This window comes from Magallana gigas, chromosome 8 (genome assembly GCF_963853765.1).
Source record: "Magallana gigas chromosome 8, xbMagGiga1.1, whole genome shotgun sequence".
NCBI lineage: Eukaryota > Metazoa > Mollusca > Bivalvia > Ostreida > Ostreidae > Magallana > Magallana gigas.
In genome coordinates this window covers 17,006,346-17,021,572 of record NC_088860.1, presented here as the reverse complement: position 1 = coordinate 17,021,572, position 15,227 = coordinate 17,006,346, and the positions used below count along the sequence as shown (strand labels likewise).

General features: G+C 31.9%; 2 protein-coding genes across 5 annotated transcripts in view; both read left to right on the top strand.

Annotated features, from left to right (window-relative positions):
- The window catches only part of LOC105347839 (uncharacterized), a 58,505-nt gene that overhangs the window by 12,152 nt on the left and 31,126 nt on the right, over positions 1 to 15,227 (top strand). The window lies entirely within an intron of this gene.
- On the top strand, positions 694 to 15,098 carry LOC136270541 (uncharacterized). 3 transcript variants are annotated; one of them, XM_066068389.1, is made up of 8 exons: positions 694 to 2,357; positions 2,990 to 3,025; positions 5,642 to 5,733; positions 6,607 to 6,945; positions 8,457 to 8,562; positions 9,766 to 9,961; positions 10,077 to 10,153; positions 13,191 to 15,098. In XM_066068389.1, exons 1-6 carry the CDS (start codon positions 2,324 to 2,326, stop codon positions 9,888 to 9,890), a joined length of 732 nt encoding a protein of 243 aa, XP_065924461.1. In that variant the 5' UTR covers positions 694 to 2,323; the 3' UTR covers positions 9,891 to 9,961; positions 10,077 to 10,153; positions 13,191 to 15,098. The 3 variants fall into 3 exon arrangements, with proteins under 3 accessions (XP_065924461.1, XP_065924462.1, XP_065924463.1); XM_066068390.1 differs by lacking the exon at positions 2,990 to 3,025; XM_066068391.1 differs by lacking the exons at positions 10,077 to 10,153; positions 13,191 to 15,098 and adding an exon at positions 9,088 to 9,196 and having other exon boundaries at positions 9,766 to 9,898.

Here is a 15,227-nt window from a genome sequence, read left to right as displayed (position 1 = left end):
ACCACATGAATTCACGGGACTGGTGTTTAAAACACTATCCGAGGCAAGTGAAGAGACGATATCAGTAGTAAATTGCATGAAGAATTTAATGGTACTAATTGTTTTCACAGAATTTGCGTATAAAAAAGGTAAATTATTCGAAAACTAGCACAAGTTTTTCGCCGCAATAAATATACATTTTTTTCAATGGGTGGCCCTGTAGCTCCCAGGTTGTCCATCCGAATTTTTCAGACCGGGAGCTACAGACCTGCAGCTAGAATAAGAAATTTACTATTCATTCGCGAATATTCGAACATTCGTTTCAGCACTAGACATGATGATGTCAAAAATAAATCATTCAATGCTAAGAAGGATGCACATATTGTATTGGAATTTGGTATAAAGGTTTATCATAATAATATCTAGATAAAACTCGATTTTGGATATGAATAAGCAATTTTTCGACAGAGTTATGCCCTTTGGAAGTAGAACAATTTCAGTTTCCATTCATTTTCTTTGCATAGGATGTACATATTTAATAAAATGAAATTTGGTATACAAATTGATCATAATAATATCTAGGTCAAGTTTAATTTTATGTACAATCGAGCAATTTTTGACAGAGTTATGCCCCTCGGACATAGAACAATTCCAATTATTTGCAGTTTCTGTTCATTTTCTTTGCAGAGGATGCACATATTGAAATAAAATTTAGTACAGTAAAACGAGAAAATTTGGCGCATACGTATTTTAGCGCAAACGCAAGTGCCAGTACATTAGCGCAATTATATTTTAGCGCATGCATCTTTTCTTTAAAAAGAATACAAAAAATGTTGTTGTTTGATAAACGATTACGCCCAAAATTTAGTTCTGTGTTCACTCAAGCATGTGAACACAGCGACTTTGATTTCTATCTCGCATGCACGGCAAACTGTCGTTGAGAACAATACATTTACTTTTGTGTAAATCGTCAGTAGATAGATATGAAAACTTTATTTTTGGGCAATAATGTGTAATTTTTGTTGGTAAACAAATCTTAGTTATCGGACTTTGAATTTAACGTGTCGACTTGGATAACACTAGAAGAGTCCCGAAACTAAAAGTGAAATCGAATGCTACATTTACCATGAGTGTCGATCACCATGAGAGAATCTTTTTCTCAGTAATTTTACATTAAAAAACACAAAAATAGGTATCGTCTTGTTATCTTTATATCTACTACTCAGAGATCAAAGAAATTATGATCAATCATGTATTGTTAGCCTTAAGATCGCCACGCTTAATCACATTTTCACCTCGAGGCGCTAAATGGAAATGGCATGGGGAGAAGCCCAATTTTCAAGGTGCTTATGAGAGATATTAAAAAGCAATTAAAACTGAATTGATAAATCCATGTTTAGGCACTTATACACGATAACCCATGCCGTTTACCTGTGTAGTTGTTTAAACAAACAGAACCGACAGCATCTGATTTTTAAATGAACACTTCTATATAGCCTTAAAAATGGACTGACGTTATTGTTTTGCAACTTGAAGAAATTTAATACATATGGAAAATTGTTGGTGCACTATTAATTTTAGCGCTCAGATGCAGTTGCGCCAAAGGCGCTAAAATTTGTAGTGCGCCATATTTTCTCGTTTTACAGTATGCAGGTTTATCATAATAATATCTAGGTCCAGTTCGATTTTGGGTCCTTTCCAATTCCAAATTCCAATTATTTCAGTTTTTGTTCATTTTCTTCGCAAATGTTGTACTTGTTGAAATGAAATTTGGTATACAGATTTAATAATATCTAGGTCAAGTTTAATTTTGGGTACGATCAAGCAGTTTCTGACAGAGTTATGTGCCTTGGACTAAGAAAAATTTCAATTATTTGCAGCTTCCGTTCATTTTCTTCGCAGTTGTTTCCAAGGGAGGGGGGGATAAGTCTTTTACAAACATCTCTTGTTTATTATAAATCATTAACTATGATTTTCATACAGTGTAATAAAGTTGGTCTTGTAATGGTGATGCCTTGTCTTGGTGAGCTTTGTAAATGGTGATTACCATTGTTTATGTATAAATCTATATTTTGTAGGCAGTGTCTTCTAAATAATTTATTGCATGGGTGATATCCACCACATATTTAAGAAACATTTCATAAAATGTATTAAATATAAATGTAAAAAGAAATAGTCTCTATAGCTGGTAAGTATTAGAAAGGGAGAGACAGACAGAGACAAAGTTGAAACTCTTATCTATCAGTTTTCCATACCGGATGACATTGTTACAGTAATAGTTATGGAAGAAGATGGAACTGAAATTTAAGGGGAGTATTTTGAATTTCTAAACAACCAAACTCTCATGGTTTTAAGAGGAAATGAAAAATGGACCCCAGGTAAACATTTAAAAAATTTGTAGTGGTGACAAATTTTAACTCTTCATACTAACCAAAACATCATTTTTTAAATTCACACTTTATTAAATACCCGGTATTCAAAACTTTCTTTTATTTAAGGAATGAAATCAATATTTAATACTTTTATATAATATAAAACTAATGAATATTTGAATTCATTGCTTGTAATTTAATTTTTTGCTTTTAACTGTAAAATGACATCAAATTGTACAAAATTCAAAGGTAACATCAGGCGGATTGATACGTTTTTTGATGTTAGCCTTACTATGACATAGGCAACATTCTTTATACGATATACAGTAATTTGTTAGCCAATCAGAAAGCACATTACAACCAAAATTAAATTACATTGTATATATAAATTCATTAGTTGAAATATTAATTTGATTATATATAAGGTACATTCACATGAGAGAGAGAGAGAGAGAGAGAGAGAGAGAGAGAGAGAGAGAGAGAGAGAGAGAGAGAGAGAGAGAGAGAAAACTACTTGGTCATGTTGGTAGCTACTATTCTTATTAAACATTAATATTGTGATTAATATATTTTGATAGTAATATGCATGTAACAATTATCTTAGTTCTTAAGTATCTTTCTAAACTTTTGATTGACAGTGTTGATGCATGGAAAAGCAAAACAGCATGAAACAGGTAAAAAAAACAATAAATGATATTGGTTTAATTTTGCTAATTATTGTACTTGAAATAGTCTAATGTAGAATTTTTTAATTCTGACCTGAATATGTTTTACATTGACTGAGTAAAAAATGTAAATATTGTTATCAAACTTTTATATTAAACAAAACAAATTCTGGTGGCAGTCTGGGTTAGCTTCAAACAAAAGAGTAGGTCAATTTTTGAAAAAAGTGGAGAACCTGAGATTTGAATGGTTATTTGAGGCGTGTTAATTGCAAAAAATAATTATTAAATTCATTATGGGCTGCACTTGTCAGATTTTAAATACAAACTAATTATAGCTCTTTTATAAATCCAATCATAAATTGGTTAGAAAATATGCTTACTATCTGCTGACATTTTTTCAAATGAGAAATCTATCCCCCTGCCATTTCTAGATTTAACCATTTTAGTTATCAATTATTTGTTCACATGAATACATAAACATTTTTATACCCCTGCGCCGCAGAAGAGGATTTATATAGAATATATAAGAGTATATCTTTAAAAATCTTCTTCTTAGACACCAATCAGCCAAGAAAGCTGAAACTTGTGTGGAAGCATCCTTATGTAGTGTAGATACAAATTTGTGTAAATAATGACCCCGGGGGTAGAGTGGAGCTACAATGGGAAGGGGGGGTTCAAACTTTTACATAGGAATATATAGTGTAAATCTTTCAAAATCTTCTTCTCAGAAACTAATCAGCCAGGAAAGCTGAAACTTGTATGGAAGCATTATCAGGTAGGGTAGATTCAAATTTATTCAAATTATGATCTTGGGGGTTAGAATGGCGTCACAACATTTTTTGGGGGGGGGGCAACAATTTACATAAGAACATTTTTAAGATATCTTCCTCTAAAAACCACTTGCCTAGAAAAGCTGTAATTTTACTGAAAGCAAGACAATAGAGAGGTTGAGATTTTAAACGTGTACGGGTACGTGTGTTAAAACTACACGTACACGTACACGTTTTTGTAATTTATCAGTTGAGATTTCTTAACTTGTAGGATATAAATGTGTACGTAAATCGACGCAGTTTTGTGACATGAATCTATTTAGTTATAATTCCAAATAAATGGTAAATTTCTTCTCCATTTTCATGCAAATGAAGTGTAAAAATCTATATAATGTATCACAAGAGTACATTCACTCATCAGTAAGATTTTATTTGTTGTAAAAAGCTACACGTTTGTACTTACGTGTAGACGACACTCTACAAGTTTAGAGAACGTGTAGAAACCATGTCGTCACAAAAACTGATGACGTAATACGCAAAGAATTTAGGTGATTTCCCTAGTTCACGTACACGTACCCGTACACGTTTGAAATCTCAACCTCTCTAATGTAGATTTAAATTCTTTCAAATCAAAATCTTGAGGAGTAGGGTGGGGCCGCATTGAGATTCCAATTTTACAAAGGAAAATATTTTAATTATTCACAAAAAATTGAATATTGTGATATATGGTTTTACTTAAATGCAAGCATTCTGACATATCACTGATTCTTTCAAATTGTTTAGACTTTGGCCCTTGGACGATTCTTGGGCCTCACAAGGGGTTCAGAGTTTGATGTAGGCCAGTTTATATCCCATATAAAAACAATTTTTTAGGATCTTTTTGAGAACTGCAATGCTCAACAGGTGATATGACTATAAAATCATCCTGTTAGAAAAGGGACTTGATTATGAACATTAAAAAAGGACTTTTATTTATACAGGATCTACATGTATTATATATACTACATTGTCCAGATAGTTTGTATCATGACTGTTAATTTTACCATACCTATGTTGCTCAGGTGAGCGATGTGGCCCATGGACCTCTTTAGGCATGTGGTGATGCCATATGGTGGGAGTCATGTAGAATATAATGTCAACTTCATGTTTAATGGCAAATTTGCTTATTTTGTATAATAATTCACAACAGAGTAAGCCGGAATAACCAATTAAAGTCTCAGGTTCAAAGTCTCAGGTTCATTCTTCTGTTTTTGGGGTAGCCATTTTGGGTCACCTCTTGTCTGAAAGTTATGCATCATATATTATTCTACTTATAAATTCATATTGCCATATAAACTATTTTGAATAAAATAGTGATTAAAAGGAAAATTACATATTTACAGAGTCAAGTATTAAACTAAAGTCAGAGACTTTATTTTGTTGGGGAGGGTTTTGAGAAGAAAATGAACATTTTCATAACTTGGTGGTTGTAGATTACCGAAACTTAAGAGCTTCCTAATTTTAAGTGCAGACCCAATTTCCAGATAATTTGTAAATTGGGATATCCTTATGTTGTTCTGAAATTATATTAGTACAATTGTGTTTTTTTAACTTCTATCGATATATATTAGCTTGAATAAATATATTTATAAAAGTCAAGAAAAAGAAGTTATTTCATGCCATATCTTGAGTTTTAGATACTTTTGGTTTTATTCTCTGAATTTATAAGATTTTTCTGACAAGATTATAATTTGAGAAAGAGTTTGAGGCTTTTGAAAAACAGCAAAAGTTAATGTTGTGTATTTCTTAAATTTTGATAAGTAATTGATCCTGCAATATACTTTATCTATATCATTTTAATGTATTTTTATTGCAGAAGATGAGCAAAAGAACTCAATACTTGAATTTGTGGAAAAAATGCAGGCAAAATTAAATAAAAAGGCCAAAGGAAAAGGAATAGGAAAACAGGTTAGCGAAATTGGAATAAGGATTTACAATTAATGCATTGCATTGATTTCAATTTCACAACGTTTTTCAATTGGACTCTTTTTTCATAAACATTTGGCCATTGTGATGATTTTATACCTTCATATTATTATGCTCAACGCAATGAGGTTGTGAGGGGTATAATGGTTTTAACCGATCAGTCTTTCAGCCAGTATGTCAGTCCTATTTTTGTGAGTACAGCTCCTCTTTAACTGCTGCATAGAATTTCAAGAAGCTTTGTTGGCATTTAGGAGACATGGTGTAGATTTGCAAATACCAGGAAATTCCGAATTCATGATATTTCTGAAAATGTTAGCCTTTGAAACAAAGCCAATATAAAGTAAAATTATCTGTGTTATGTTTTAACATGTAGCATAAACCCCCCAAATATAGATTTAATGTTTTACTTTTTAGCTGAAAAGAAACATTGCTTACATCAATATCTATACTTACATTCATCAACTTTTTGCATTTTCCCGGGGCTGCCTACAATCATGCCTTAACTTTTAAGACCACCCCTGTGATATCTACCCATAATGCACAAGCATAATTCCTTTTTGTTCAGGCATTCGAGAAGAAAAGCGGCGTGTATTTTCTTAGTTAAATTTTATTTTCAGCTAAAAGATAGAAACCTGTTTTACTTATTAGGCTAAACAATAGAAACACTGTTAATTTTAAGGCTATTTTTGTATTACAATATCATATCTAATGTTCATGCTTTGCTCACAGAAACATTTGAATGTGGAGAACATGAAACTAGGGCCTCCTTCCTCACAACAACATTAAGAACACAGCATTTTGTATTTTTTAACTGTCTTCATACAATGCATTGATTTTTTAAATATATTTTATCAGGAAAAACCTGTCAGGGTTAACATTGGATGGCTCAACTACAGCTTTAAGGAAAAAAGATACATCCAGGTAAAAAACACAGCAAAAAATCCTGGCAACGGTTCAACATCAGTTATAATCCAACAATCCTCAAATTTTGAAGAAACAAAAAGGATTTTAGAGGAGGAATTTTTCCCCAATGGAAAAAATTCAAAGGGAAAGCTTTCTGGGATGGAAACCTCATTGGGGTATTTCACTGGTAAAGAGATAGCAAGAGAACAATTTCAATCGGTGGGAGATTGGATTAATGAAGAAAAGGTGCTTCACCAGAGAGCAAGGCTCTACTTGTTGACGAAAAAGAAGGTATTCTTGCACAAAGCTTATATATGAGTTTAGGATACTGTATACTTCAAGTTCACCTAAACTGAATATTTATGTTGTGAACTAATGCTATTTCACATTGTTAGACATTGATCTTTAAACTTTCAGTTTTTAGCTCACCTGAGTTGAAAGCTCAAGTGAGCTTTTCTGATCACATTTTGTCTGTCTTCCATCTGTCTGTATACTACCGGTATTCACATTTTCGTCATCTTCCCCAGAACTTCTGGGCCAGTTTCAACTAAACTTGGCACAAAGCACCCTAAGGCAAAGGGGATTCAAAGTGGTGAACATTAGGGACCACCACCTTTTTTAAGGGTAGATGATTAGGAATTATTGAAAAAAATTGAGAAACTTTCAAAAATCTTCTTTTCAATAACAATTGTCCAGAAAAGCTGAAACTTTTGTGGAAGCATCCTCAGGTAGTGTAGACTCACAGTTGTGAAAACATGACCCTCGGTGGTAGGGTGGGGCCACAATGGGGGGGGGGGTCAAATTTTTACATAGGAATATATAGAGTAAATCTTTAAAAATCTTCTCAGAAACTTGTCAGCCAGAAGGCTGAAACTTATATGGAAGCATCCTCAGGTAGTGTAGATCAAAGTAGTGAAAATCATGACCCCCAAGGGTAGGATGGGGCCACAATTGGGGGGTGGAGGGGGAATCATTGTTTTGAATATCAAGCAATCCGAAGGAAACATTATTTTGATATAATTTTTCTATTTCTTAAGTGTATTATCATTTTCATTGGCAACTTAAAACAATCTAAATGATCTGAATGAAATTCAACCAAATTGAAAGTGTTAGTGATTTTAAGCAAAGGTCAAGGTATTGGACTGCAACCAGAGGTCAAGGTCAATGCTTCTTTCTTAACAATTTGAAAGTAAAGTGAAAATCTGTCACCCTGACAGCAAAACAAATACATGTGCTTATTTCATATAGGAAATACATTATACTGGGTGAACACACTTAGAAGTTTTGTTGAGTGTAGTAAACCAACTTTTATTTGTGACAACTTATATATGTACTTCCGATAAACTGACCTATAAATAGGTTTAATTATGGTTCTCCTTTCTACATTAAAATATTAAAATGTACAGTGTATACATTAAAATTAATATGCATATAAACTTCAGTATTTCTTTTTTGTAACTTTAAGCACTAGCATCCTGATATAGAATAAACCCAATTTAACTGTAACCTTCCAACTAATTGACTCTTGAAGGAGGGTTGCAAAGTTCAACATTGGTATCAGTATAGGGACATTCATAAGAACTATAAGCTGCAACATTGAATATTCCTGAAACAATGCATGCATCCTGATATAAATGAATCCCAATCATAGAATCATTTAAATGTACAAGGGAATAAAAGCAGCTTAAAACATTGTCGTTCTTTAGTGTTGGCATTTCTTTCAGAAATTGTTGTATGTTTCACATCAGCAAGCTAGAGACAATAAATCGACAATCTTGGGATAACTTTGATGTATTTTTCAGCTCATGCAGAATTATGAGTTGATGGAAACTCAGTCAACGGATTCAGATGATTCAGATTTTTTACCCAGCCTGAATTTTGCAAGACCAAAAAAAGTGAAAACCTCAGGTATGAAACATTTCTATAAACCAAAGAAATCTTATTAAAATTATATTCTACAGGTATTGCAGTACACGTTTACATTGAATAAATGTAAGACAAATAATTCAGTTACGCGCATTGATGAAGTTTTCCGGTCAATTTTTTCTTTGATACATCGATCAATAGAAAAATTATTATCTTCATTTCTAAAATCACAGTCATGTATATAGCAACATATATTGAATAGACATTTTATGAAATTGTTATATGCGTGGTCTAGTTGTAATGAATAGGTATTTTCAATTTTGCGGTCACTGGATTGATTCCACCAAGTAGTAAATATTTTTTTCTTTTCACGTTAAGCAAGAAAGTTTCAATTACTTGAATCTAATCTTCTGGATTTTATTTTCAAGTTCTTTTGTTTAATTAATTCTGATTTATATAAGCACACCCAATATAAATAGATGTTTTAAATAACACTATGATATATGTTATATTCATTGCAATTTGCTGGAAGATATCACAGTTCAGAATATCAACTTTTTGTTACAGGGAGTTCAATAAATTCAATCTGGATGCAGGTTTCTTGAATTTATGGCAAATCAGTAATTAGAGACACCATTATAAAATCAGTACCTAGGTTTCCAAAAATTATTGACAGGTACATGTACTTCTATCTATTTTTAGTAACAGGTACTTTCCATTCAAACATAGGTGTTGACGAAATATTGGGAAACAGCACTTTACCTCTTAATGACAATTATTTCCTATCATTAGAGTTTTGCACCTTTTCAATATCTGGTCATGCACTCTTACAATATTCCAAGTTTTTCACCAAAGTTATCAATTTCATAGGCCTTGTTGCAAGATTTCAGGTAAGGAAGAGGGTCATTTACAAGTTTTAGATATTTTTACTCCAGAATAAAGCTTATCTAAATGCATATATGAGATTCCTCGACAGGTCTGTGTATGGGCTATGGGCTCAGATGACCTTTAAGGCCTCTGGGTCTTTTGTTACACAAAGTATTTTATTATTTTAGCTGTTGTCATGTACAATAAGCTTGGGGAAAAAACAACCTTACATAGTACTGGTAATGAGTTTATTTCTCAGATGTTCACTGTTTGTTATAGTGGCTTCAGATTCATGATTTAGGATGCCAGAAATGTGTATCTGTGGAAGAATTAAATCATTTGTTTAAATTGATACACGTCTTAATTCTTAATTCATAGATGATGACAGTGTATTAAAATATACATACTGCCATACTGGAGCTGGACCAAGTACACTGCTCAACACTGCCCAACATCAATTGTTCTGCAGGCCTACCTCATGTTCAAAGTCCACAGGTGACTAATACACTCACTCCAAGTTCATATTCAACATCTGTGACAACAGCTGCTGTAGCCATTTGTACACCAATTATAGGTATGATTATGGGAAACATGCCATATAATATTTTGCAAAGTCAACATTCGAGAAAAGGAACAAGGAAAATGATTGGTACTGGTAGCAAACCTTATATATATCATTATTATTTCAGACAACTCGTCTGGGAGTCACCATCACCATCACCAGAATGCTCAAAATCAGCAGTGGCTTCCTGCAGGAACCCCTACTGTATGTAGTGATTTTTATTAGAATTGATTTTAAAGCGGTATGGGACTTTTCCATGTTAATGTTTGACATACTATTTATCGAAATATACAATAAAAACAAGTGCAATTTTATGAATAGTTTCTTTCCCAAAGTTGTCACCTAACAGTGTAGCGCAGTGGGTTAAAGTGTTCACTACGAATTTGTAAGTCATGAGTTTGAATCCCACAGGGAATTTTAAAATGTTTACCTTTCAAAAAAAAAACACTTTTTTGGGTTAAATATTGCAAAATTTTAAAATTCTAAACCAGTAAAGACATTGGTAAGAGTTCCAAGTGTATAGTTTGGTTTTAAAGGAATAACAATGCATAATAAACATTTTAATCTATAGCGCAAAATTTTGGAATGTCGTAAGTCTTATTAGTATATCAGTAACGTAGTTTTTGTAAACTATCATAGACAAAGAAATATATAGACTCAGTAAATCTTAGATTTAAAATGATTTTTACCTAAAATTGACCTTTACATCATAAAACTACAATGCCAATTGTTAAAGTTTTTGGTTTTAAGCAACTCTAGGATAAGAGGAATATAGGTTGTGAAAATTGTGGCTTTACCACCTCTTGGGGCCAAATATGCAAAAAAGCCAAATTTTCCGAAATTTTCTTCTGTATTCCCAAACTTAATGCATTGTTATGATATCCATGAAGCTATCTCCAAAAATAGTGAAATTCATGGCACCTGGGCACACAGGGGTTCAGACCCAAGGATGGGGCCATAATAGATATATTGAAAATGTGTTAAATCTTAGAAAATATTCTTGTCTACTTTCAAATATATTTGAGAAAAACTAAATGCATAGTTAATTAATTGAATTTAATAATATTTTATGATGTACTGCAACAGTTGGGGGAGATAAAGTCATTTATTATATACTCGGTATTAAGGTTCTCCGATCCTCAGCCTTAGAGTATTTTTTCATCATAAAAATGATAATTTTCTTTCAACCTTTACAAATGAAATTTTTAGATGGTATCCATGCATTATACAAAGTTATTGCAAATTTGCCTATGATGGATAAAATGGAATAAAGGAAAAAGTCGAGTTTTAAAAAATGTACCGGTGCAGCTTAGGTATAGTTAATCTAAGATTCCCCAAATATTCAACCCCACCCACCCCCACCCCCACCTGAATGAAAATGCTCGAACTCTTTACCAACATGTATATAAGTGGGAGTGCTCCATTAATCCACTACGCCAAGCGTGTAATTGTGTGACTGATAGTTATGTTAGCATTAGAATACTAATTAAAATTGTCTGTATAAAAGTCAGATTTATGGTATTAATAAAAGAAATTCGGATAACTTGCATTTTTTATTTGAAACTGTGACATCATTATTTGAACATTTCAGTAAAGATGACATATGTCACAATACATTTGAATGTCAAAAATAAACGGTTTGGGATAAAGCATTTGTAATTTTTTTCCACATGAAAAATGAAAACTTGCTTTCTAAATTCAAATATATTATAAAAACAACAATACATGTCAAATTCTGTATCAAATCCCATATCAACCCTCGACCAATATCAGCCCTCTTGCCTTCGGTCCTCAGGCTGATATTCGGGTCTTGGGTTGATATGGGATGTGATACAGATATTTGCCATGAATTATTCTCTATGTATTGTTATTATGTTCATAATGTCCTGATGTTAAATTGAGGCAGAAGTTGAGGCTTTATCTTGGGGATTTTTTTTTTTGGGGGGGGGGGTGATAAATGTGGCCATATACAGTGTATTATTGAACATGTATTTTTAATTTCCCTTGTGCCATCCATTAACAATTTTAACTTCATTGTCACTTGGCAATATTCATTTTAATATGTGTTCTATTTTAGGAAATCTACTTTAATATCCTCTGCATTGTGTACTTTTAGAAATATTGAACTGTGTGCATTTGGTGTGCATTATAGATTAAACATAATATTATAAAAGATTGACCACTAAAGGCCTGTAAAAGTTTACAATTTTTCAAATTGGCCCCTGCAGCTTAGGTATAGTTAATCTAAGATTCCCCAAATATTCAACCCCACCCACCCCCACCCCCACCTGAATGAAAATGTTTTTCATAGTCAAATATTAAAATCAGAGTAACAGTAAGAAGAGTCCCAGATTAGGATTTAGGCTTCAAAATGAAGCTTAAAATGCAATTAATAGACTTTCTGATATGTCAAAATGCTATGGTACTCAGGTGGACATCTTGAAATGGAGTTCAAGAAGCTTTGTATATATATATCAGATATTTTCCTGATGGTTATCAGAATTCAATGGACATCATAACGGCTAGTGCTTGGCTTAAATTTCAAGATTCTTTTCATCTCTGTACCATGTTATCAAAATAGGCACCAAATGTCCCACTTAAAGACACAATAATTTAAAAGCTTTTAATATATAAAAAAGAAAAACACCGATTTGGATAAGGCTTGTTTGCAAAAGTTAGTAGCCGCTAATTAGTTCATCTTAAGTAAACATGAAATAAAGTTGTCACGAATGATAGCTGGTTTACAAAGAAAACTCATCGGTCATCTTTACCATGAATCTGTATTAAAATAAAATTTTATGACCTACAACGGTCATCTTTACCATGAATCTGTATTAAAATAAAATTTTATGACCTACAACATTGCAGCATAATTTTCATATGTTAAGGTGGAATAATTAATTAGATTGCAACACCGTGCATTAATGCACAACAAATTCTAAGCACTACTGTGAAGAGTTTCTAACTTGCAACTAAAACAGATTTTCCACTTTTTCATAAAAAGTACAAAACAAAAATTGCATAAAATAATTTACAGCATAATTGATTATCTTAAATTCTTTGAACAAATAAACTTAGTTTCAGAAATGCTACTTTAATGATCCATAAAATGAAATTTTGGTGTAGCATTTCACCAAAATGATAAAATATTATTATTTTTTTATATAATGAAATAACTCTGAGTATTATAGATGAATAAATTTAATTTCACTTTGTTCAGTTGTGAAAATATCTGTTGCAGGTGCTGTTCCAACAAGGCCATGCTGCGAAGAAGTGCACAATTTGATTTGACAGGGAAATAACTAATTTTTTTCTGCCATGTGGGCACACAACATGTCTGGTGTGTGGCCTTGAAATTGAGACCCAAAATAAAATGTGCCCAGTCTGCAGGGTTCAAATTCAGGACGTAAAGCCACTATTTATGTAACTACTGATTTTCTTCATATTTTTGGTGTAAATGGTAAATGCCATTAGTTTTAACAGCAGAAATACACGGAAGACCCATGAAGGTGGATACCTACTCAGTTATGGTTATTGTTACTAGAGTACCATTTTTTATGATATGAAATTATTAGACATCCTGTGTCATTAAAAAGCCCAAATATTCATGTCTTAATATTACCTGGTTAGTTTTTTTTATCATAATCCCCACAATATGAATACCCCTTTTTAACAAAATTCAACTTTTAGCAATTTATAGTTCTCCTCTTTTCATATCAAGTATTATTTGAGAAACAAAGTTACAGTTGTTAATTTTATTACCAGACTGATAAAAAAGACCTTATTTTGTAATTTCATGGTTAATTAACTTGTTTTTCTAAATATATATCCATTGCAAGGTTCGCTCTCTTAAAGCTTGAAAATATTTGCATGGGTTTCTGGTTATTTTGTTTCTACAACTTTAATTAGTATTGTTCGGAAAAAGTGTATGAACAGTGCATGTATTTACTACAATACAATAAGATGCAAATGTCCTCATGCATTAACAGTTAAATTGAAATAAAATGGAATTTAAAGAATAGGAATTAGTTTTTTTACTCATATTAGCATTAGCAGTTTTAAAAAATAGAGCATTTGTTATTTATAGAAAAAGGATGGTGAAATAAATTCATCCATTATTTCCTATACCAGTAATAGAAAAAATACATGAGTTATGATTTTTTCTTAGCAGGGGGTATCAATTGTGAGCTTGCTCACAGTACCTCTAGTTAAGCATCATGGTTTTACAGGCTTTGATAAAGGCTTGGATTTGTAGTGTTGTTAATCCCAAGTATCAGAGGTTTTGATACAACGGGCAACTAAAAACAATTTGTCATCTTATTCATTTTTCATCATATGCCATAAAATGCAGTTATTTGTATTTGTATATTTATGTTTGAGCCAATATGTTTCTTTGAACGGTATAAAGTTATTTTTACCTAATCCATTATAGACCATTTTATTTAGGCTTTATTATTAATTCACACCAAGTCTTTCTTGCATGAGGCTGTTTAAAATACTTTGTGGACTGGTGAAATTTACCTTTAAAATTTTTTGGTACAACATGACTGAACAATTTATAAATTTGTATATAAAACAACACATTTGGTTTGAATATTCAGGTAATTTCTATTGTTAATTGCAAAAAAATTTATGTTAGACTTTAGCCTGTGAGTAATGTAAAATTTTTCCATATGATTGTAGTTTAACAACATAAATAATCATAGAGAAACCAATACTAAAGCGGGTGTATTTTTTTTTACACCTCATGTTTACTTTTGTATGAACAAACTTGTAAGGCACATTGTTGCTGATACGTTAACCTTTTTTTTATTGACAGAAAATTTATGGTGGGCAATGATACATGTAATGCTCAATATTTTCTGAGTACTTTCTATGCCATAATTTGTGTTTTGGTATAACATTGCTAAGTGCAAGATTGTTTGTTTTGATTTTTTAAAATCAAAATAGATTTTTGTTTTGTTTCACAGATTGTTTGATCTTATTAAATGATATTTTATATTTTATACATTCAATGGTCCTGCAAATACAAAGCCCCATATGCTTGTTTTACTGAATTTGAAAAGTTAACATCTAGCTCCCAATGCCAAAATCAACTGTTGTTGATGTATTTTTGGTTATGTATTGAAAAGAGTTGTAATAAAGTCGTTTTTCCAGTAATGTTATCGTTTTTTTTATTTTAGCGTCGATTATATCAGTATCTCATTACAGTCTTTCATAGCAAACCCCGGATCCAACATTACATTTAATGACAATGAGGCTCCTCGCTTGCAGATAT

What these genes read in the sequence shown, in the direction of transcription:
- LOC136270541 (XM_066068389.1), top strand. Translation starts at nt 2,324, where the DNA reads ATGGTTTTAAGAGGAAATGAAAAATGGACCCCAG. An exon ending in GAAAAGGAATAGGAAAACAG is followed by an intron (nt 5,734 to 6,606) that starts GTTAGCGAAATT and finishes ATATTTTATCAG; the next exon opens with GAAAAACCTGTCAGGGTTAA. An exon ending in ACTTGTTGACGAAAAAGAAG is followed by an intron (nt 6,946 to 8,456) that starts GTATTCTTGCAC and finishes TGTATTTTTCAG; the next exon opens with CTCATGCAGAATTATGAGTT.